At 49.9% G+C, this 20202-nt stretch overlaps 7 protein-coding genes across 7 annotated transcripts; 3 read left to right on the top strand and 4 right to left on the bottom strand.

Moving 5' to 3' along the window:
• Nucleotides 1-224: 224 nt before the first annotated feature.
• UCRPA7_8848 (putative fad binding domain protein) lies at nt 225-1719 on the top strand (the record flags this gene model as incomplete). The annotated part of the gene is made up of 2 exons (XM_007921357.1): nt 225-672; nt 731-1719. 2 exons carry the CDS (start codon nt 225-227, stop codon nt 1717-1719), a joined length of 1437 nt encoding a protein of 478 aa, XP_007919548.1.
• A 1927-nt stretch (nt 1720-3646) lies between these two features.
• On the bottom strand, nt 3647-4324 carry UCRPA7_8847 (hypothetical protein; the record flags this gene model as incomplete). Its single annotated transcript, XM_007921356.1, has 1 exon — nt 3647-4324. One exon carries the CDS (start codon nt 4322-4324, stop codon nt 3647-3649), a length of 678 nt encoding a protein of 225 aa, XP_007919547.1.
• Nucleotides 4325-4714: 390 nt separating this feature from the next.
• Nucleotides 4715-6494, bottom strand: UCRPA7_8846 (putative acetyl- hydrolase protein; the record flags this gene model as incomplete). Its single annotated transcript, XM_007921355.1, has 4 exons — nt 4715-5761; nt 5816-5953; nt 6007-6247; nt 6343-6494. 4 exons carry the CDS (start codon nt 6492-6494, stop codon nt 4715-4717), a joined length of 1578 nt encoding a protein of 525 aa, XP_007919546.1.
• A 5269-nt stretch (nt 6495-11763) lies between these two features.
• On the bottom strand, nt 11764-12893 carry UCRPA7_8845 (putative aldehyde reductase ii protein; the record flags this gene model as incomplete). Its single annotated transcript, XM_007921354.1, has 2 exons — nt 11764-12089; nt 12155-12893. 2 exons carry the CDS (start codon nt 12891-12893, stop codon nt 11764-11766), a joined length of 1065 nt encoding a protein of 354 aa, XP_007919545.1.
• A 1341-nt stretch (nt 12894-14234) lies between these two features.
• Nucleotides 14235-14605, top strand: UCRPA7_8844 (hypothetical protein; the record flags this gene model as incomplete). Its single annotated transcript, XM_007921353.1, has 2 exons — nt 14235-14351; nt 14414-14605. The coding sequence occupies 2 exons, from the start codon at nt 14235-14237 to the stop codon at nt 14603-14605; spliced, it is 309 nt and encodes a 102-aa protein (XP_007919544.1).
• An 808-nt stretch (nt 14606-15413) lies between these two features.
• UCRPA7_8843 (putative transesterase protein) lies at nt 15414-16634 on the top strand (the record flags this gene model as incomplete). Its single annotated transcript, XM_007921352.1, has 1 exon — nt 15414-16634. The coding sequence occupies one exon, from the start codon at nt 15414-15416 to the stop codon at nt 16632-16634; it is 1221 nt and encodes a 406-aa protein (XP_007919543.1).
• Nucleotides 16635-16811: 177 nt separating this feature from the next.
• UCRPA7_8842 (putative sugar transporter protein) lies at nt 16812-17552 on the bottom strand (the record flags this gene model as incomplete). The annotated part of the gene is made up of 3 exons (XM_007921351.1): nt 16812-17139; nt 17212-17394; nt 17458-17552. 3 exons carry the CDS (start codon nt 17550-17552, stop codon nt 16812-16814), a joined length of 606 nt encoding a protein of 201 aa, XP_007919542.1.
• Nucleotides 17553-20202: the final 2650 nt, after the last annotated feature.

Genomic DNA, 20202 nt, shown 5'->3' with positions numbered 1-20202 from the left:
CATCATTCCCCAATATAGCTTTCTAGACGGTCGCCAAGCTCATCCTTCGTTGCTGAGGGGGCAGCAAATGGCTTTGCCGCAAACTAACAGTGGCGATCACGGGAGCTTCTCGCACTTACTATGTCAATTTGAGATTGAAGTAAATAAAAAGGACCTATTCGCATTCAACGTTGACGTTAAAATCATCACTTATTTGCTCAACTAGAACCGTTCAAGGCGCCAGTATGGGTTCCACCGACGCGGTTGCTGCCATCCAGACGGCCTTTACGACCGACCAAATCCTTCTCCCTGGTAACGACCTATACGAGAAGCGCAATGGTTCATACCTCTCACAGCTCGAGGGCGATATCAAGCCGGCTTGCATTTTCCAGCCTAGGACAAAGGAAGAGGTGTCACAGTTCGTGAAGCTCATCAAGCCTTTTGTGGGGGATGGCAAGGTGGCTTTCGCCATTCGTGGCTGCGGCAACATGCCCGCCCCAGGCTGCGCGAACATCGAGGGAGGTATCACACTGGACTTGGGCCTACTGACCGAGCTGTCGCTCGGTGAAAATACCGTGTCAGTCGGCGCTGGAGTACCTTGGGCTGCCGTCAACGAGACCGTGCAAGATGCTGGGCGTGGCGTCACAGGTGGTAGAGCTGGAAAAGGCGGAATCGGAGGACTGGCATTGGCTGGTATGTCACTATATACGGCGACCTTTATTTGCAGAAATAACTGCTAACACATTTGTAGGTGGTCTGTCTTTCTTCTCGTCTCGCGAAGGTTTCATCTGCGACAACGTGTTCAGCTTCGAAATCGTGCTAGCTTCGGGTGAAATCGTAAATGCCAGCGCGAAGGAGAACTCGGACTTATGGAAAGCTTTGAAGGGAGGCTCAAACAACTTTGGCATAGTCACCAAGTTTGAGCTCCTCACGTTCAAACAGGGGCCTTTCTGGGGCGGCAATATTTACTACTTTCCTCCAAGTTTTCCTTCCCAGATTGATGCTCTGGTCAATGAGTTGCAGAAGCCGGACGCGGATCCTGAAACACATCTTATGGTGAGCATTGGGTATGCAGCACAATTTGGAGGATCCGCTTGCATGAATACGGTGTACTACACCAAAGAAGGAGTTGAGGATCCACCTGTGCTCAAGCCTTTTACTGCTATCGAGCCCCAGATCCCACAGCTCAATTCACTGAAGACGATCACTTTGACGGAAGCAGCTGCGGGTCAAGATGCAGGCGTGTCACTTCAAACGCGCTGCGCCTACATGAACCTGTCCGTCAAAGCCGATGCGGCGACTTTGAAAGCCGCTTCTGACATTTACACGGCGGCTTTTGAGCCTATAAAGGATGCAGCTGGCCTTATCTGCTCGCTGACTTTCCAGCCCTACGCTGTATCGCTCCTAGAACAGTCCGTCGCTAAAGGCGGCAACTCACTCGGTCTTCTGCCCAGGGATGGTGCTGTTGTATCAGTGCTCCTGCTGACATATTGGGGCTCGAAAGACGACGATGAGCGGATTATCGCTGCCTTTAAAGGGGCCCTGGAGAAGATCCGCGTGGTGGCACAGGAGAACGGCACGTTGCGCGACCATGTTTACCTCAACTACTCATTCAACTTCCAAGACCCGATTAGTTCATACGGCGAGGAGAATAAGAGATCATTGCAAGAAGTGAGTAAGAAGTATGATCCAGAGGGGTTGTTCCAGAAGGGCGTGCCTGGGGGTTTCAAATTATTTTAGAACATCAGTGATGTAGGACTATGCAAGGTCCAATAAAGATCATCTTTGACTGTTAAGCGCCGGCAGAAGGGCCGCCGAATGCCTCGCAGAGCGTCTGTCCAATAAACAGCTGTGCGGCTGAGGGAGGCGAAGCTCAGAGCCTTGCCATTATCTACGCGGTTCTTTGGTTTTCTCTCTTAACTTCTTGCAACCTTTAAAGTATGCTCTCATTACTGCGTGCGAGAAACGACCGGTCAAGTCAGCGCGAGAAGCTCCGCATCAATCAACGCCGCCGAATCAAACAATATGTCCTCGAGATGGTCTTTCGCAACTCTCTTCTTCCTCTCGACATGTGTGGATGCATACACTAGCTTCCACACGACTTGCTCGTTACCGGATACCTCCGCTGGCTACATCACTGCACCCGATACACGCGGCACTCTGGGGATTGTCTGGAGTTGTCTGTTCACTATCATAGCATGCACATGGACTATACAGCATCTAAATATACCATTACAGCGAGACAAAAATCAGAAAACAACTTCTAGTCTCGCTCGCCACTGGCGATCTGCGTTATGGACTTTGAGCGATTTCTGGACTAAGCTGAAATGGATGCTTTTTAATATAATTGCGCCCGAAGTAATCCTTGCAAAGGCAATTGGGGAGTTCCTTGAAGCAAGATACATTAAGAAAGAGATTGACGAGCTCGCCAAAAGCAACGAATATGGGATCGAAGAGTGGAGCCTCACCCATAGTTTCTTCTTGTTTCTTGGCGGGTTTCGAATCATGGTTGAAGACGAATCCCCAGACAAGGGGACGGTGACTCAAGATGTAGAGCCTGGGCAGGGTACGAATGTGAGAGATCCCCACAATGTCGAGTCCCATGCACAACAGAACACGGCCGAGTTGCCCTCGAACGTCACCAAAATTGAATACGTTTTATTTCCCAAATATCTTATTTGGCTGTTGCAAGATAAACAACTTCAAAAATTTCCTGGTGTCACTAAAGAGGAGATTCTCGATAAGAGCAAAGCGGATACATTCGTCAAAGCACTGGCCGTCATCCAGATATTCTGGGTATGCCTTGAGGTCATAGTTCGAAGCACCAAAAGCCTCGCAGTAACGCAGCTGGAACTTTCAACAGCAGCCTTCTGTGTCTGCACTATTCTCACATATATCTTTGTCATCCCCAAGCCTCAATCTGTCTCAGTTTCTTTGCCGCCATTTAAAATTAGCCAAAGCGCTCATGAGGCTTTGATGAATGTCGAATGGAAAGACGATCTTTGCCTCCGGGACTTCGTCATCTACCGTTCGAACGGATCATACTCCAACACTATAGGTCCAAATACTAAACGTGTCCCTAATGACTACTTGAGTATAAAATCTGTTGAGTCATTCTTCGGATACTATTTCGGGATGATCGTGGGCTGCGTTGTGTTCAATGGCATACACTTGGCGGCCTGGAACTTCAAGTTTCCTACTCCTACGGAGCAATTGTTGTGGCATGCAGCCGGCATCGTAGCCACTGCACTGTTTCCCCTATCTATGGTTGTGGTGGTAATTATTTCGATGACCAAGTGGGCGGGTGACGACCGGGGCGTATCCCACAATATGAATCTAATTTGTGGAATGGCCTATGTGCTTGCTCGACTGTTTCTTCTTGTGGAAACCTTCAGAAGCTTGGCCTTCCAACCTCCAGATACATTTAAGGCAACATGGATGTCAAACCTGCCTTCGATTGTTTGATAGTTGCTTTCTTGATGGAGCCAAGAAGAAGTGAAAGTCGAGCTGAGAAAGTGTTGTCTTGTCTACAATTTATATTCATTCCCTAGTAAATGTAAAAAGTCTTGAGCTTTATTTTAGTATATATAAAAATCAATTCTAATGATACTCCTGAGTATTCAATCTAATGGACAGCCAAACGAGACGTTGTCTGTTCTCCCTCTCCTCACATCCCCTCTTGGTCTTCCGCGATAGCCTTCTTGACTGCATCCCTAAGCACCTCCTTCTGATCTTCGCAGCTCAGCGCCGGATTCAGCATCCGAACCTTGACACACTCCATCAACATCTCGAAGGCAACATGACACTCCTCATTGTGCACGCACACAACCAGTGGGTCCTTGTCCGCGGGAGGCGGCAGTGCAGCTGCATCGTTGACCACAATGGCGGCGACCTCCTCCTGCCAGTTGCCTGCCACTCTCTTGTAGAGCTTCCGCTCGGCTCTGCACGCCTCCTTGTAATCTGAGCGGTGGAGACATTCACCTAGATCCAGCAAGGCCTCCGTGCAGGATACACAGTGATCTTCATCTTCATAGTCCGCGGTCATGAGAGAAACCATCAACTCCCGACGAGTGACGGGGCGGTCCTTGTCAGTGGGGGTGACGGAGACTCCTATCTTGGAAGTTGGAACGGCAGTCTTCGTGGGCTCAGGGTGGGCGTTGCGTTCTTCTTGAAACTTGATCCACGCCACGCTGAGAAGAGAAAGCAGGAAGAGGAGTATGCAGAGCAGGCCAGACGCGACAGCGGCGAGGGTCCAGAATCTGCGGACGTTGGATATGCGAGGCTCGCGCTGCCGGATCTGCCTGGCGTGGGGCCGCATGGCGACGTGTTCCTCTGTGTAATTCATGCTTTGTGGGATGTCCAGCGGTAGGTAGGCCATGGGGGAAGGAGGAGGAAGGGGGAAAAGGGGTAAAATGGAGAAACGGTGGGAGTCAAATCGGAAGAACAGAACCTTCAAATACCTCAACTTCTGGTCTCATTCTGGTAGCTTTGAGAATTGGCAAGTTAATTGATATCTACTACCATGGGCGACAACGGTGCCAACCGTGGACGACTGGGCGTTCAGGACCACTAGACGTTGAAGGAAACACATCCCGATCAAAGTTGTCATCCAGTGTTCCGGCCGTTATAGTTCCACAGAGCCGGGAAAGGCTGAAGACCACAACTCATCCATAACTAAACTAAGGTTGTCTCCCAAATTAGATTTTCAAATTTTCTAAATCGTTACAAATTCTAACTACCACTTCACCTTGGCCATGCTGCCCTCCTCCAGCAGCGCCTTGTGCATGTCAAAGGTGTTAAACAACAGATGGGGCTCGTGGCCCATTCCCTTCCTCAGGCACTCAAACTCGGCCTTCTCGAAGTACTCCTTCAAGATCGGCCTGTAGACCTCGTGCGCGCACTTGTCAATAATCACACGAGCACGCTCGCGCGGGCTCAGGCCCCGCACGTCCGCCAGGCCGACCTCGGTGACGATAACGTCGAGGTCGTGCTCGGTCTGGTCGATGTGCGTGCACATGGGCACGATGCAGCTGACGCCGTGGGGGTCGGTCTTGCTGGGCCGCGTGCTGGGCGTGTGCATGATGCTGTACTTGGAGCTGCGCAGGAAGTCGGCCGAGCCGCCCAGTCCGTTGAGCATGCGGCTGCCCATGACGCAGGTGCTGTTGGCGTGCGCGTAGATGTCGACCTCGACGGGCGTGTTCATGCCGATGACGCCCAGGCGGCGGATGATCTCGGGTGAGTTGGAGACCTGCTGAGAGCGCAGCAGGAGCTTGTCGCGGTAGCTGTCCCAGTTGTCGTAGAATCGCTTGAAGCCCTCGGGGGAGAAGCGGACGGAGGTGGCAGTTGCGAAGTCGAGCTTGCCGGAGTCAAAGAGGTCGAGGAATGTGTCCTGGATGACTTCGGTCCAGACCTTGAGATTGGAGAAGTTGGAGTCCTGGAGTCCTCCGATGACAGCGTTTGCGATGTTTCCGATACCAGACTGAAGAGGGAGCAGCGACTTTGGCAATCGGCCGTGCTTGACCTCGTGCTCGAAGAACTCGATTAGATGACCTGCAATTGCTTTCGAACCTGCATCGGCGGGCGAGTTCGGGAGCGTGTGATCCTGGTAGTCTGATTCGATAATGCCCACAACCTTCTCGGGGTCAATGGGAATTGATGTCCGTCCTATCCGATCCTCCACCGACATGATTAGGTAGGGTTTTCGGTTGGGTGGGAGATCCGTCATTGTGATGTCGTGCAACCCCTCGAAGCTGGGCAAAGACGTGTTCACCTCAATGATGATCTATTGACGTCAGCTGTGCTACCCAGTTGAGGCATTTTGAGGGTATCTCCTTACTTTGTCTGCCAACTGAATCAGTTCCGGAGTTGCGCCTACTGACGCACCTGGAACGATGCTGCCATCCTCCATGATGTCTGTCGCTTCTACCACCACCACATCAAGCTTGTTGTTCGGCCTGTCTTTCGTGTAGAAGCCCTGTGGAAGCTGTTAGCGGGGCAATTTCGCGGCCGAGCCATGGTAAAACGTACGTAGACAAGATCGACGGGGAACATGGACAAGTGCTTGTCGAAGAACTTGATCCGGCCCTCATTAATTCCCTTCGAGATCGCCTTGCCGACCTGATGAGGACTCCGGCGCTCGATCATGTCCAAAGCCGCCCATCTGTTCTCTGTCTCGGCGCCGGACGAGGCTCCAACGAATAGCGTGTATTTCAGCTGGCTCTGGAGGTTGTTCTTCTCGACGTGGTCGGCTAGGTAGGTCGGCATCTTCCTGTGGGAGAGGCAATTAGCTATCGGTATCTCCGGAGGTGGCCTCGAGAGGCCTCTCTTGGCGGTGGAGCGCCAATTGATTGTCAGGAGGCTTACTTTGGGTATCCGACACCTGTGAAGCCCGACCAGCCGATGTAGGAGCCATTGGGGAAGTGCTTGAGCATGTCCTCGGGGTGGCAGAGCTTGCTGAGCATCGAGGGACGCTTGATGCGCGCCTTGAGCGCCTGTGAGGCAATTGGCGCGGCCATTGCTGCTGCTGCTGCTGCTGCTGCTGCTGCTGCAGTCTAAATCGCGCGGCGTGGGGTGAGGTGAGGTGAGGTGAGGTCTGCCAAAGTTGGAAAAAAGGGAGCCGGGGCGCCGTCTATGATGTGGATGTGGTATCTTCGGTCTATATCTACAAGCCCAGCGAGATGCGCCCAGGGAGACAACAAGGCGCGATTGAGACAGCTCCAGCAAAGAGAAAAGAGAGTGGAAAGCAAAAGAAAGTGAAACACGGAAAAACTGAAGAGCGGAATTCCCCAGAGAGTCAATTAGATCAGCAGACTGGAGCTCTTGGTGGAAGCTTATATACTGCCACCAGCAAATGGAATGGGATCAGGCCATCCTACCTATGCGTGGCGCTCGCTGTTGCGTTGCTGCTGGCTCGGCTCCTGTCGGCGTGGGAGCTCGTGCTCGTGGCGGGGCTTCCGGATACCGTGCCCCGCGGTGGAGCACATTCTGATCACCAGCCACAGCTTCTTGGGATAAAGCCACACTTTGACTCTCTTGGACTTCCATAACTCGGCATTGATGGCATCTGTACATGGGGTCGATGAAAGTCAAGTGCGTCTATACAGAAGAGAGGTGGCGATCATTATAGAAAAGCAAGGCAAATACCATGGGCCATGGGCTGTATTCTACGCTGTCCAAGGTGCTTCCCACGTCTAAGCAAATCTATCAGCCACATCTCCGATCCACAGCCACACGGACCATCAACAAGCGGCCGAAGCTCGGCGTTTCTCCCGTCCGTTCATCCGCGCGCCTGCGAAATGTCCTCGGTTATAAGTGCGCTCTTCGTGGAGACAGCCAATAAAGTCCAATTTCTATTTGCAGAATGGGACCTGCTACTGCTCTATATAGTAGCTCTAGCCAGGAGACAGCTCTTGTACCTTGTGGCCAACCATCACTTATCAAGCATTGGCGCAAGGACAGTGAGTTGAGCTTAGCCACTGTGCTGTGTGCGCTGTTTCTATTGTTATTTTCACTACATTAACGGTATAGTCAAAAAAACCAATTTCAACCAATTGGCCGCTTGCCTATAACTCGCTCCTAGCAAGGGAGTGGAATATTCACCATAAATTTATACAGAGTTTCAACCCAAAGAACGCCGTTAGAGTTGTGTTATTTGTCAAAAGACAGTTCATATGGTGAAGCCTACATAGCGTTGATAGACACTAGCTTGTTGAGACTCTGCCGTCAATAGCATCCGCTGTCTCAATCATGCATGCTTGCCAAACGTCCACGATGGGAGAAACACCATAATCCCCTTGATTTGCTAACAATTTGCCGATTTGTGAGAGACATTAATTTGCACAATGCTTTCTATAATACTTCTTTTCTCTCTATGCTCGTGTCACAGCGATATGTTTGCGACTAAAACGCCTATGCCCTGAGTGTAATACAACCATCTCGATAAAGACAGTACTGAGCGATATGGTTCTCCAAATGCTCGAACGAGACTAAGCCGATCTGTTCAAAGGGAACGACCTTTATAGTAACAAACTCAGCTCCAGCCAAATCTTCAGGCATGATGGCTCTGATATTCGGATTTGTGCCACGAAACCCCCCGAATATCCTATAAGCTTGTTCCAGCAATGCCCAGTGTCGACGGCGACAAAGAGAATTGAGAGTTAACTCGGCAGATGGCATTGGAGAGATCTGCCATAGACGCATCATATTGTTAAGATCCATATAAAATGGTCCTTCCCTCTGCTGATGACCATCTCCACCGTTAATTAACTTGTATCCGACAAAGTGCATTGAGAAGTCGGCCCCGTGATCCAAGAACAGACCTATCATTTCAGATACCGCATTCCGTGGTTGACTTTTTTGAAACAGCTCAACGTTTCGAGAGAACTGTGAAAGACCCATCAAAAAGCATGACCACGTGGTCCATGACGGAACATCAAAGAATCCTTCTTCATCCATATCTCGGTTCCAGATTCCACACGTGCGTGGTGCTTCTGCATTTACATTGGACGCTGCACGAACAAGAAAGGGTTTAAACCCCTTTACGTCGTGACTTCCCAGAAAGATTGAATGTAGGTAGTGGAAAGCAGCGGCTAGGAGGATATTAGAGCCTTCATGGTAGGTTGGATTGTATAATGATTGGTCAGAAGATGCTATACTTAAAACTGTCTTCGCGCAGCCAAGGGCTGCCCCGGAGCTCAGAATTGCCGCCTCGATATGTTCCTGCTTGACTGGAAAATCTGATAGCGTCGCCGCCATATCCATAAGTGATACAAATATGGGTTGGCAAATAGATTGGAGATTGCTGAATCTTTCTCTTGCGAGCTCTTTAAGCATCGAGACCAATGACTGCAGCTCGTTGGAGAATGGAGGAAGACGAGCAGCCTCTGCACGTTGACATATTGTGAAAAAGTACTTCACGAGAGCATCTGTTATATGACCCCCAAAATGGCGATATTGGAGGCTGTATCGAAGGCGTTTACAATGCCAGGAATATGGACTACAGTTTGTCTTCTCTAGGTCCACAAATTTGATAGTTGAGAGTATGCCCCATATTGAAGCTTGATAAGGGCAAAAGTTACCCGCGGCACCACACAACTCGTTCTGTATGTCTGCATCCAAAAGGAAATCGCCCACAGTCCGATGCGAAAATTGAATCTGGTGGCACCGTGGAAAGCTCAGAGTAGACGTTTGAGCTATCTCGACTAATCCTCGACATCTGGCTATGACCCGGGCGCCGACTGCGTGGCACATAGCCTGACACTTTGCTGTAGTATATCGCTTCCCCAGCTTCCCTGAAACAAGGGAAGTTTGGAAATTGGGTTGATCCAGCATATTGTCCAGGACTGCTTGGGTGTAGCAAGTCTGGACTGGCATTGTTGGCCATAAAGATGTCATGATCAAAAGAGTCTGTGCTACTCTCCTACGCTCGTCTTTCTCGACCGAATCCATCATTTGGCGAAACATGCCACTCAGGCCCTGGGGTGCACATTCCAGTTTCTCACGGAGCTGGGACACCGAGCACTTGTCACCAATACCTTTTAACATGGATGTTGTGACAAGTCGCACCCATAAAAAGACGCCGTCGGCCTTGTCCACAATGGCGTTGATGATATGCCGGAAGCCCTGAACATCCTGTTCCTGAAAGGCTGCAAAGCGTTCATCAAACTCGCTGCGCACAAAGCGATACATATCGTCTCGTGTCAAGTCTTGTAGTTGCACATGGCTTTCTGAGTTCGTGGCGAATCTCTGCATAAACTCGGTGTAGGGCCTGCTCGAGAGACATAGCTTAACACCATTTGAAAGGGCTGCCCATGAGCTTAAGCCTTTCGCGAGTTTCCAATAGTCTCCTTCATATTCATCTAGACCATCGATGAATAGACAAATCTTGTGAGTGCCGAGCAGGCCATGTCCACCAAACAGGTTATCCATAGCACGCTCGAGATCGGCCATTTCAAATGGCTGGTTTGCCATTTGATATTTGACGTTTACAGACGCCTTCCAAATCTTTGGAAATATCTTGGGAATCATGTAAGGACACTGGCGAAGAACATCCCAGAGAATTGCTCGATATAAGCCTTCAAGAGTTCTCTGTAACGGATCTCCGGAGTTCCAAAAGAAGAATGACGCAAAGATCAAAGTCTTTCCATCGGACTGAGCCCATTGTTCAAGACTGTCTCTTGTTTTGCTGGAGTGTGCGACAAATTTCATGAGAGTCGATTTCCCAGATCCAGCCTTGCCAGATATGTAGAAGACCCCAGTGCCGCTAGAGAGCCATTGAAGAAATCGACGTCGGACAACTTTATACCGAAAACAGTCTTGGTTTGAAGAAATGCTTAAGTCCCACGAGCTTGTGATATAGTATGACGTATCGCTTTCGGCATCAGAGTTATGTTCTACATTTAACAGTTCGTCGGCAGTTTCTTCCAGATCGTCTGAATCCGAAACTTCAGAGCGGGAATCTACAGATAACTCATCTTCAGAGTAAAGCAGCCATCTATAAGTTCGGTTGCGGGCGTCCTCCACAGTCCGTTCTCGAGCACCGAGATGCGGAAACCATAACCTCTGTAAGATCTCATCTTCGCGGGGGATGGCATGCGCTGCATTGGATATCTTGATGAGAGACCGATGAATCTCTGTCAAAATATCGATTGTTGCTGATAATACCGTCTCGTTTGCATGTTTATTCAACTCAGACTTGATTGTAGCAGTGATATAGTCTCGTGCTTGGCGAATCTGATTCCTCGTCTCGATCGCGTACTCCTCTTGCGCTTTTATTGACGACTGAAGAAAGGTATAAGTCTCGGAGACTTCGTCACTAGCCGTTCTTCGTGAGTCATTTAAGCAATATGGAAAGTGAAGTTCAAATACCTCATCATGGTTAGAAGTTGGCCGAGGACTTCGGTTCTGTATCGGTCTAATCTTGATTCAATCGAGGCTAGCTTCCCTCTCTGTCTTAGACCTTTCCAAGAAGCCTTCAAACTCGAAAGCCTGGACCCTGGTTTCTTGGCCTTCGTCGTCTGTATGACCGCTAGAAGATCATCTGACAGTCGTTCGCAACCATCTTTAAGTGCAACAAGCCTCTTGTCCTCGGTTGAGAGAGAGCCATGCATTAGAGGGACCTTAAGTCGTCCTGTGAGAGACCTGAGATTGCCAATGATGACATCGCAGTCGCCCATTGCTGCTGGCATTCCTGATGTTGAGGAATAGATCTCGCTAGCGCCAGTTACCAACTTCGAAGAGAAGTCGACAAACTGAACGATGGCGCTGGCGAGTCCGATTGCTGCCAAGGTCTTCATTTTGTCTGCAAGGATGTAGCTCCGGTCTGTACAGTGAGCTGCTGGATATCCGACGGGGCCTGCGTTGAGTGAGCAGCAAAGCTCTCAAAGACAAGCTAAGAATGCTAATAAAAAGGGCACAAGTGGTTCAGCATTCAAGTACGGAGGGGGCTCTAGAATTGATCTTGCAATTTTCAACTTTATATGCAGATTGTTGCCCAACAAGGCTGCGCAGTTTGGAAATAAGTACATATATCAAGAGCTGCCTGGCACGTGATGGCAACTGTCCTGGTAAATACTCTTCATTGGGCAGACTTGCAGGTAGCTGAATGCCAAGTCGTGATGCTCGTTTGATGGCAGGCAATAGCCAATCAGGATGCTTTTCCGCTGCTGAGAATCGTTGGCAGTTCTCTCTCATCAAAAATGCAGCAAAACGCCGGGTGTGAGAAATGGCGTAGATCACATAATAGGTTGCGCATAGTGCTGATCATCAATGGGCTGGTAGATTGTCTTAGTTGTGGGATGGGTTGTCGAGTTCAGCTAGAACACTGTCAAGACACTCCTGAAAGCCCTCTTCCATAGGAATCCAACCATCCTGACCACCCCACTTTTTGAGCAGTTGCTTGGGTAGGGTATCGTCTATCTTTGTCTTTATCATACCCATGTTAGGGAGATCTTCAATGAACTTTCTCTCTGGATACTTCTTGCGCCACATTGCGAGAAGAGTGTTCCAGTTGAAGGGCGTGCACCATGCCTGAATACGGGCGTCCTTGACGTCTGGGTCAATGAGCGCTGCGATTTCCACTAGTGCCACGTCTTTGACGTTTACGTAGTATACTAAGTAAAAGCTGCGCATTAGCTTTTGAATCGAGCTATAGTATCTATATTCGCGCTGAACTTACGACCCGGTATGGTTCCGATATAACTGGTGTCGCCCTGGTAGAGCCAATTCACCCAGCCAGGCAGGTTCTTGTTCACGAAGCTTTTGTGAAGAATTGGCCCAATCAGGGTGTATGGGCTTACCGCATTGACAACAAAATGTGGCTTTTCCTCTGCGGCGAACTTCCAAAAAGCTTTCTCGGCTGCTGCTTTGCTGGCCATGTAGACGATACCACCAAACATCGGATTGTCTAGCTGCGGCGCTTGCACAGCTGCTAAGGCAAATTCATTCCATGAATCGCGCCCAACAAAGCTGGCTTCATCTGTAAAGGGGTTTGGCATAAATGATGCCACGGAAGAAGAAGTGTAGACGAATCGTTTGATGGTTGGTTCTCGACTTGCAGCCTTAAGCAGGGCAGTAACGCTGCCTACAACAGGCGGAATGACATTGTCGGGGTTTGGATCAAATGTCTGGATGGTGGCGACATGCATAACTCCATCCACACCCTTCACAGCAGCCTCATAATCACTATCTGATGCTGTAGTAAAGTCGAGGGCAGCAAGCTCAAGGTCACCTCGTTGCGTGGCTTCTGCGAACATCTCGTCGGTCACCCATTTGGCAGCAGAAGTGTCTCGCACCGTGCCTCGAACTTTGAAGCCGCGGTCCAGAAGCTGTTTTGCTATATGACCAGCAAGAAAACCAGCTATACCGGTAATCAGGATCTTAGAGCCCTTAGGTATGGCGATTGGTAGGTCAGACATAGCGAGTAGCTGTTTATTTTCACTGACCGATTGATGCTTGTCTCTGCCACGAAAGTAATAATAGCTAGGCAAGAACATGATGCCCTTTATAGGACTTCGAAGTCTCCTTCTTGTTCTGAAGACGTGACCCATGTTAAGTCAGTCCTTCAGCCTCGGGATTTGCCAAGCCCCGACGATAGCTCTTCGAAGGAAGTATCTTTATTGAGAAGATGGTCTTCACCTAGCCCTCAAAGTACCTTGTACAGCGAGTGGGTCTTTTGATTTGCACAGCGTGCTAGGGTTTGCGCAGCGTGCCAGGGTTTGCGGCCGGCCATTGACAAGCCCAATTCCGAATGAGCTAAGCGGTAGGATTCTCTCTACATTAGTGGACGGTTTCTTCCACCCCTCTCAGAAATATCCTCTTTGGGAATGTGTAAAGCTTGCCACCTGACTTCGTACATACACGCACTTCACAGAGTCACTCCGGCCACCAGGGACTAGGGACGTCATTCATCTTCTGTCTCCCGGAGATTATGTGTGATCTTTTTAGGCTACTTTACAATTTCTCCTTTCAGAAATAAAAAGAACGGCATGGTTAAGCGTCGGATATACCTGCACTATCATGTACACCAAGTTTAGGCCCTGGAAGGCGGCGAAACGGATACGGACGACCGATGCGGCCGACGACACTACAAACATTATTCAGCATGTCCGAGCCATCACGGACCGGGAGGAAGAGGCGTTCTCATCCCCTGCATTGCGGTTCGTCAACACAAGTCACCCGAGCGAGGCAACGTCAGTCGAGGTAATTGGCACAATCCGGTCGCATGTTGCGAGGGAAATCCACGCTACTCGCCGCCACCGAAAGAAGGTCGCTACGCAGGCTAGATCAGATCCGAAAACCCGTACGAAGGAGCTCGGTTCTCCTGGCAGTCCCAGAAAGGAAACTTCGGTATGCGGAGATAACTTAGACGACAAATCCGACGCCGTATACCAACCGGATCCGCGGGGTCGACACGGCCAGCTACCCAGTCCGGCTACCTTGCTCGACTCTGCTCGACGAGATCAGCTCAATCGCCTTGCCAGACCACTCAATGATGCCGAAAGCTTTCTTATTGACCATTGTGCGTTGTTTTCAAAGAGTCTTGAAACTTGTTCTTCTCAATTGACAGTAGCTTAGACCTCACGGTTATAGCGCCTGAGGCTTTCGACCTCAATAATGAAGCTGCCGCAAAGGTGGGCTCCGCATGGGTTCCGTTTGCCCTGTCGGATAAGGGCCTATTATCATCCCTTCTTCTTATAACATGCCGGTGCTTAGAACTACTCAGCATTGATAGCTGGCATAACAATCCACTTGACAGCATGGCCGTACGATACAAAGGGGATTGTCTGCGATTCATCAGAGCCGCGCTTCACGAAGAAGGCACCCTCGTTAGCACGACTACAATAGCTAGGGTCATGGTATTGTGCTCTTATGAGGTAAGCTTTTCGTGGTACTTGAGCCGTGCTAGACAATAAGACAATACTGACTAGTGTTACAGCTGAAGTTCGGAGACAACGATGTCGCTCGCTGCCATGCGAAGGCTATCGCGAAAATGGTCGAACTAAGAGGTGGATTCGGAACAGTCAGCAAGGAAGGCTACGCAGGCGAGGTCATCGCTTCCTTCTGCGCGAAACTAGAAGCTTGGTCTGGCAATGCCATAGCACAACCTCCAGCCGTGAATGACTACTAGTTCACTTCATGAGCGTGGTTCCTTGTCTCTAGTGCAAGAATCCAGGGAAATGGAAGGCAACTGAGCAGCATATATATCGAAATTGGTGCATTGTGTCGTGGAGCACTACTATCTCAAGGGCACAGAGAACTCTCAAGGCATGCGTTCTTTGAACCTGGCTTTTGCATCTGTGGATGTGAGTGCATCACCGGCATCTTCAGGGGTTCCAGTAATTGCTTGTCAAGGGTTGGCACAACGGCAGGAGATGACCAAGCCGCATTATTGGTTGTCATTCCAACTAACCATTACATAATCCAGACAGCTATTTCAAGGCCTATACCTGCTTTGGTTCTCGAATTATCGCTAGTAATTTAAAGGCTTTTTAATTGCGTTGGCTCATCTGAACGATTGTTGAGGCATGCATGTAGCTCGCGGTGCGAGTAAGAGCTTCTCCATAAGGTGGTCGAGAGCGTTCAGGGCCAAATATTCAACTATAATCACTCTTCGAAAAATACTATCCTTGTTTCGAAAAAGACCTCGTTGGGTAACAGCAGCAGCTCTTCGTACATGATGGCTGAACATGCTCATTGGCCAGGGATGGCACCTGTGTGTCGATACACTGTTTCGCTAGCTGCTGCTCATAGAGCTGCCCGTCCCACAACTCCAGCGGAGTCGGAAGTCATCGCACTCACTTTTAATCCGAGCTCAGAGGCGCAGCACCACCAACTAGAATCGAATGTTGACGTAATCCCCGAATACGTCGGCTGCGTCGCTAACCCTTTGTCTCTCGATTCCTCACACTTCGGTCAATTGATTCTAGTAGTTCGCGATGGCCGACGACATCGAGACGAAATTCCAGGCGGCCATCGATGCGGGCAAGATCAACGGCGCTGTCATTTGTGCTACCGATGCTGCGGGGCATTTTGTCTACAACAAAGCACTGGGACAACGCACCTTACTCTCAGGCGAGAAGGTGCCGCAACAGCTAGATGACGTGCTATTCCTGGCGTCTGCCACCAAGCTGATTGCTACGGTCGCCGCGCTGCAGTGTGTCGAGGACGGCTTGCTGACTCTGACCGGCGATGTTTCCCCCATTGCCCCAGAACTGGCTGCTAAACAGGTCATCACTGGCTTCTCTGATGATGGCGAAACCCCTGTACTCGAGCCAGCGGTCCGCCCGATTACGCTCGAAATGCTGCTCACGCACAGTTCGGGGACCGCTTACGACTTTATAAACCCCATCGTTGGTAAATGGAATCAGAAGTTTAACAAGTTCGAGGAAGGGAAGCGCCGGCCGGTCGAAGAGTCGTTTTGCTATCCTCTTGCATTCCAGCCTGGTTCTAGCTGGATGTATGGTACAGGACTCGACTGGGCCGGACGCCTCGTGGAGAAAGTTACCGGTCGCACCCTGGGCGAGCATGTCCAGCAGCGTATCTGCAACCCACTGGGTCTCAATTCGGCTCAGTTCTACCCGGTAACGCGTGAGGACCTTCGGGCCCGTATGGTTGACTTGAACCCGGATGATCCAGAGGGCCTCGGCCGTGCTCCACTCGGGGGAGGCGGGGAAGTGAACAAGCGTACGCGCGGTGACTTCGGCGGTCACGGCCTGTTTATGCCCGGTGCCGATTACGTCAAGGTATTGCACTCGCTACTTGCAAACGATGGCAAATTGCTCAAGCCTGCCACCGTTGATGACATGTTCGAGCATCATTTGAGCCCCGAAGCAACGGCTGGGCACCAGGCTGCCCTAGTAGGGCCATTGGGCGTTTTCTTCCGGGTAGGTATAGACCCCGGCACCAAAGTTGGTCACGGCTTGAGTGGTGTCTTGCTCTTGGAAGATGTTGATGGATGGTATGGAGAGCGTACGTTAACCTGGGGCGGCGGCCTGACCCAGACCTGGTTCATTGACCGTAAGAATGATCTCTGCGGGATTGGTGCTGTCCAAGCCGCCCTCCCGGTAGATAGCCAGGAGGTGGAAGTTCTCAAGCAAACATTTCGCCGAGACATCTATCGCAAGCATAGCGAATGGAAGAGACAGAATCAGCCATAATCACATTAAACTTAATGACCTCTGTTCCGGCTCGATGGGTCTCGAGCATACTCAAAAAGCGGTTGTCATGATTCAGCATGACAATCAATGAGGCAACCGAAACATTGAGAGGCTGAAGATTGGAACCTTCAGGAAGCAATAAATACGCGTGGTTTATGTGAGACTATGTGGTTGTATCTAAGCCTTTGAATCGATAGCCTTTGCATCCTGGACCACAACATTAACGCCACCGTCTTTGCCGTCGAGGACCACGACGCTATCACCACTGTCAAAGAGCATGGATAATTCTTCGAGGGAGTAGCCCTTTGTCTCCGGAAAGAAGAGATATATAAGTACCAGCCACATGCAGTTCAGTGCCAAGAATACAATATAGTAATAGTAGCCGATGGCTGCCAAGGCAATCGGATTCACATACATATTGATGATCAAGGCAATCTGTCCAACGAAGTTTTTGATCGCCAATCCTCGAGACCGCATGTAGAAGGGCATGATCTCCGTTGTGTAGCTATACAATAGCGGATTGCAAGCTACGTTGTACATAATGTCGAAGAGAAACAGACATACGATCACACCGTACCCTTCATTGGGGCTGCCCTTAGTTGCATATACTGCACTAAGAGCAATGAAGGGCACAAAGATGACGATCATACCGATGTAAGATGTAAGCCAAAGCTTACGCCGTCCAATACGATCAGCAAGGATAGCGCCGATGATCGAGGAGATCAAGTTGATAATGTTGAGGCCGCCATTGATACCAGTTCTATACAGCCGGTTAGTGAGTGGTCCACAATTACATTGTGATACGTTGATGAGGCGAGCTTACTGTGCAGTGGTAGCCGTGACCCCAACACTATTCAAGATGCTTGAGAAGTAGAATGTGATGATATTTTGTCCACACCACAGAGTCATAAGTACCATTGTTACCACAATGAAGAGTCTGTGTAGATTTGCCTTGTGTGTCAATAGAGCCTTCCATGCGACTCCTTCTTTTGCTTGTTCAATAGCCATCTGTATCTCGGCAACCTGCGTAACAACGACTGCATCATTTGGGTCGCCATTTCCATGGTATTTCGCAATGATTTCAGATGCCTCTGCATCTCGATGCTTAGATATAAGCCAACGTGGACTCTCCGGAACAAAGTATACCAGTGGTAAGACACAGCAGGGAATGAGGGCTTGTAGCAGAGATGGGATCCGCCAGTTCCATGTTTCTGTAGGCGTCATATGGCTCGTGCCAAAACAAGTCCAGGCTACCATGATAGAGCCTAGATACCAGAAGGGGTTGAAAAAAGAGACAAGTGTGCCCCTGTATCTCGGGTGGGCAAGTTCACTCAACAGCGCGGGGCCGGCGCAAGTGACGAAGGCAATGCCGAAGCCTAGAATGAAACGAGACCCCATATACTGGCCTCTTCCTTGAGAGCCTGCTTGAAACGCAGCTCCCACGATCGTGAAGAATTGGCCGGCTGCGAGTCCCCATTTTCGGCCACTATCGTTTATCAGTTGCATATTTTCACAAACTTGAGATTAGATCGACGTACAACTTATCCGTGATTAAGGATGCAGGAAAGCTGCCACATAAGCAACCAATGAAGTATATGGCCGTGATAGCTCCTAATTGTGATGAGTTTGGCGTTCCCATTTCTATGATCCTTTAGTCACCATAAGTTGTTGAGCTTCTTTCAGTGGGGCGCCTACCTTTTTTCCATTGTTTGAAACTCTGTAGATTGGCTGTTAAGGTAGCATCAAAGCCCGTACAGACTTGAGTCAAGTAGATTAGGGTGATTGGCACCATCAGCTTTCGCACACCGGCATCACGGTACCAGGGAGGATGATCCTCAGTGGCTGCAATGACAGCTGACGGGGGCTGCTGGGCCTGCTTTCGAATCCTGGAGCTTGGTCGAAGCATATTGAATGGTATGATATCGTAAGAGAATCAGATTGTGGCCTGATTGAAAGAAGAGTTACGACGGAGTATGGAACACGACCGTATTGTCTGCCAGGACAAACTGCTCGACAAGTGGACGACAGCGCCTTTAGTATGGCAATTTACCCTGCAATCGTTGCATAACCAAACACACACCTTGAGCCAGGCGGGAAGATAAGGAGTATGATTGCCGAAGAGTTTCGACTTCCCTGGCCAACCACCCTTTAGCGAGGCGCAAGCATCTTCGACTCTAGTCTCCGTCTAGTCATGATAAAACCTATCAGATAACAGGCTGCGCTCCCCGGATTTTGATAGTTGCGATATGCCCAAACCAAGAACGAATCAACTGCGCGCTGATTCGAGGGTAGAATCTGCGCCGGATCTTCAACCGAGCACTTGAAGGCGGGGGCGATACTTGGGATGAGGTCTAGTGGCGTTGATAGGGGGTTTACGACGGAAAATCACGATACGACGGGAAACTAGTAGCTCTGGTCTATGCTGCTAGTCTTCACTTAGTCTAGTTGCCCCAACCTGATAGATGCGTAGCTGTGTAACTCGCGTCATAGAACCCTAAAATTGCATAACACTGTTAATGATAGTGTAATATTCTCCCTTATCCCATGTGTTCCTGTGAAGACATCTTTGCCACCTTACTATGCAGACCTAAGGATATGCCGTCGCAAAGCCTGGCGCTATCCGAGAGGAGAACGGGTACATCGCTTGAAGTCGAGAACATTGTACGTAGTAACGCGAGCAGAGAGACAAGAAAGGCCCAAGACATCAGTTCAGAGTATTTTACGAACAGAGACTCTCGATCTTTCAACCTCGACATCAATAAGTCGACCTCAGTCTTCTTTCAATCCTCTCAATCACCGACAGCATGGCTCCAAGCGCTATCGAAACCATCGCACCACCTAAGATCCGCACAGCGCCAATCGCTAGTGTCATCACGTAAGTGAGAGAATCAGAGTTACCCAAAAACATACATGAATGCTGAGATGGCCTGACAGTCCAAAATACAACGACTGGCGATCGGACCTACAGAAGAATGGTTGGGCAATTGTGAAGGGGGCGATCCCGCACGACCGTGCAGTGTCCTACCAACAAAGAGCATTTGAATGGCTCCAGTCCTTCGGCACAGCTCTCGATTTCGAGAATCCTGATACTTGGATCAAAAGCAATCTTCCAGTGATGAGCAAGATCAACACCTTTCATGCATACGCTGTGGCTCACGAAAAGTTCATGTGGGACGCACGCATGGAACCCGGAGTACTAGATGCTTTTGCTAAGATTTGGGGCACTACGGAGTTACTTGCTAGCTTTGACAGCCTAAATATCACTTTGCCTAACCGCAAGGACGTACCGAGGAAGCCTGCATGGGAGCATATCGACCAGAGCCCTCTACGAAAGGGACTACATTGCGTTCAGGGCATCCTCAATCTATCCCCTTCCGGGCCGGAAGACGGAGGACTGGTTGTTTATCCCGGATCGCATGCCGTGATGGAAGAATTCTTTAAAACACAGACTGATGAAGCAACATGGAATCCAATGGACAGATATATGTTCACCGATGAACATTTGGCATGGTTCAAAGCCCGGGGTATCGTGCCACATAAGGTTTGTGCCGAGATAGGTGATCTGATT

The sequence above is a fragment of the Phaeoacremonium minimum genome (assembly GCF_000392275.1).
Source record: "Phaeoacremonium minimum UCRPA7 unplaced genomic scaffold PA7_03_scaffold_610, whole genome shotgun sequence".
Taxonomy (NCBI): Eukaryota; Fungi; Ascomycota; class Sordariomycetes; order Togniniales; family Togniniaceae; genus Phaeoacremonium; species Phaeoacremonium minimum.
This window is presented reverse-complemented; position numbering and strand designations above follow the sequence as displayed.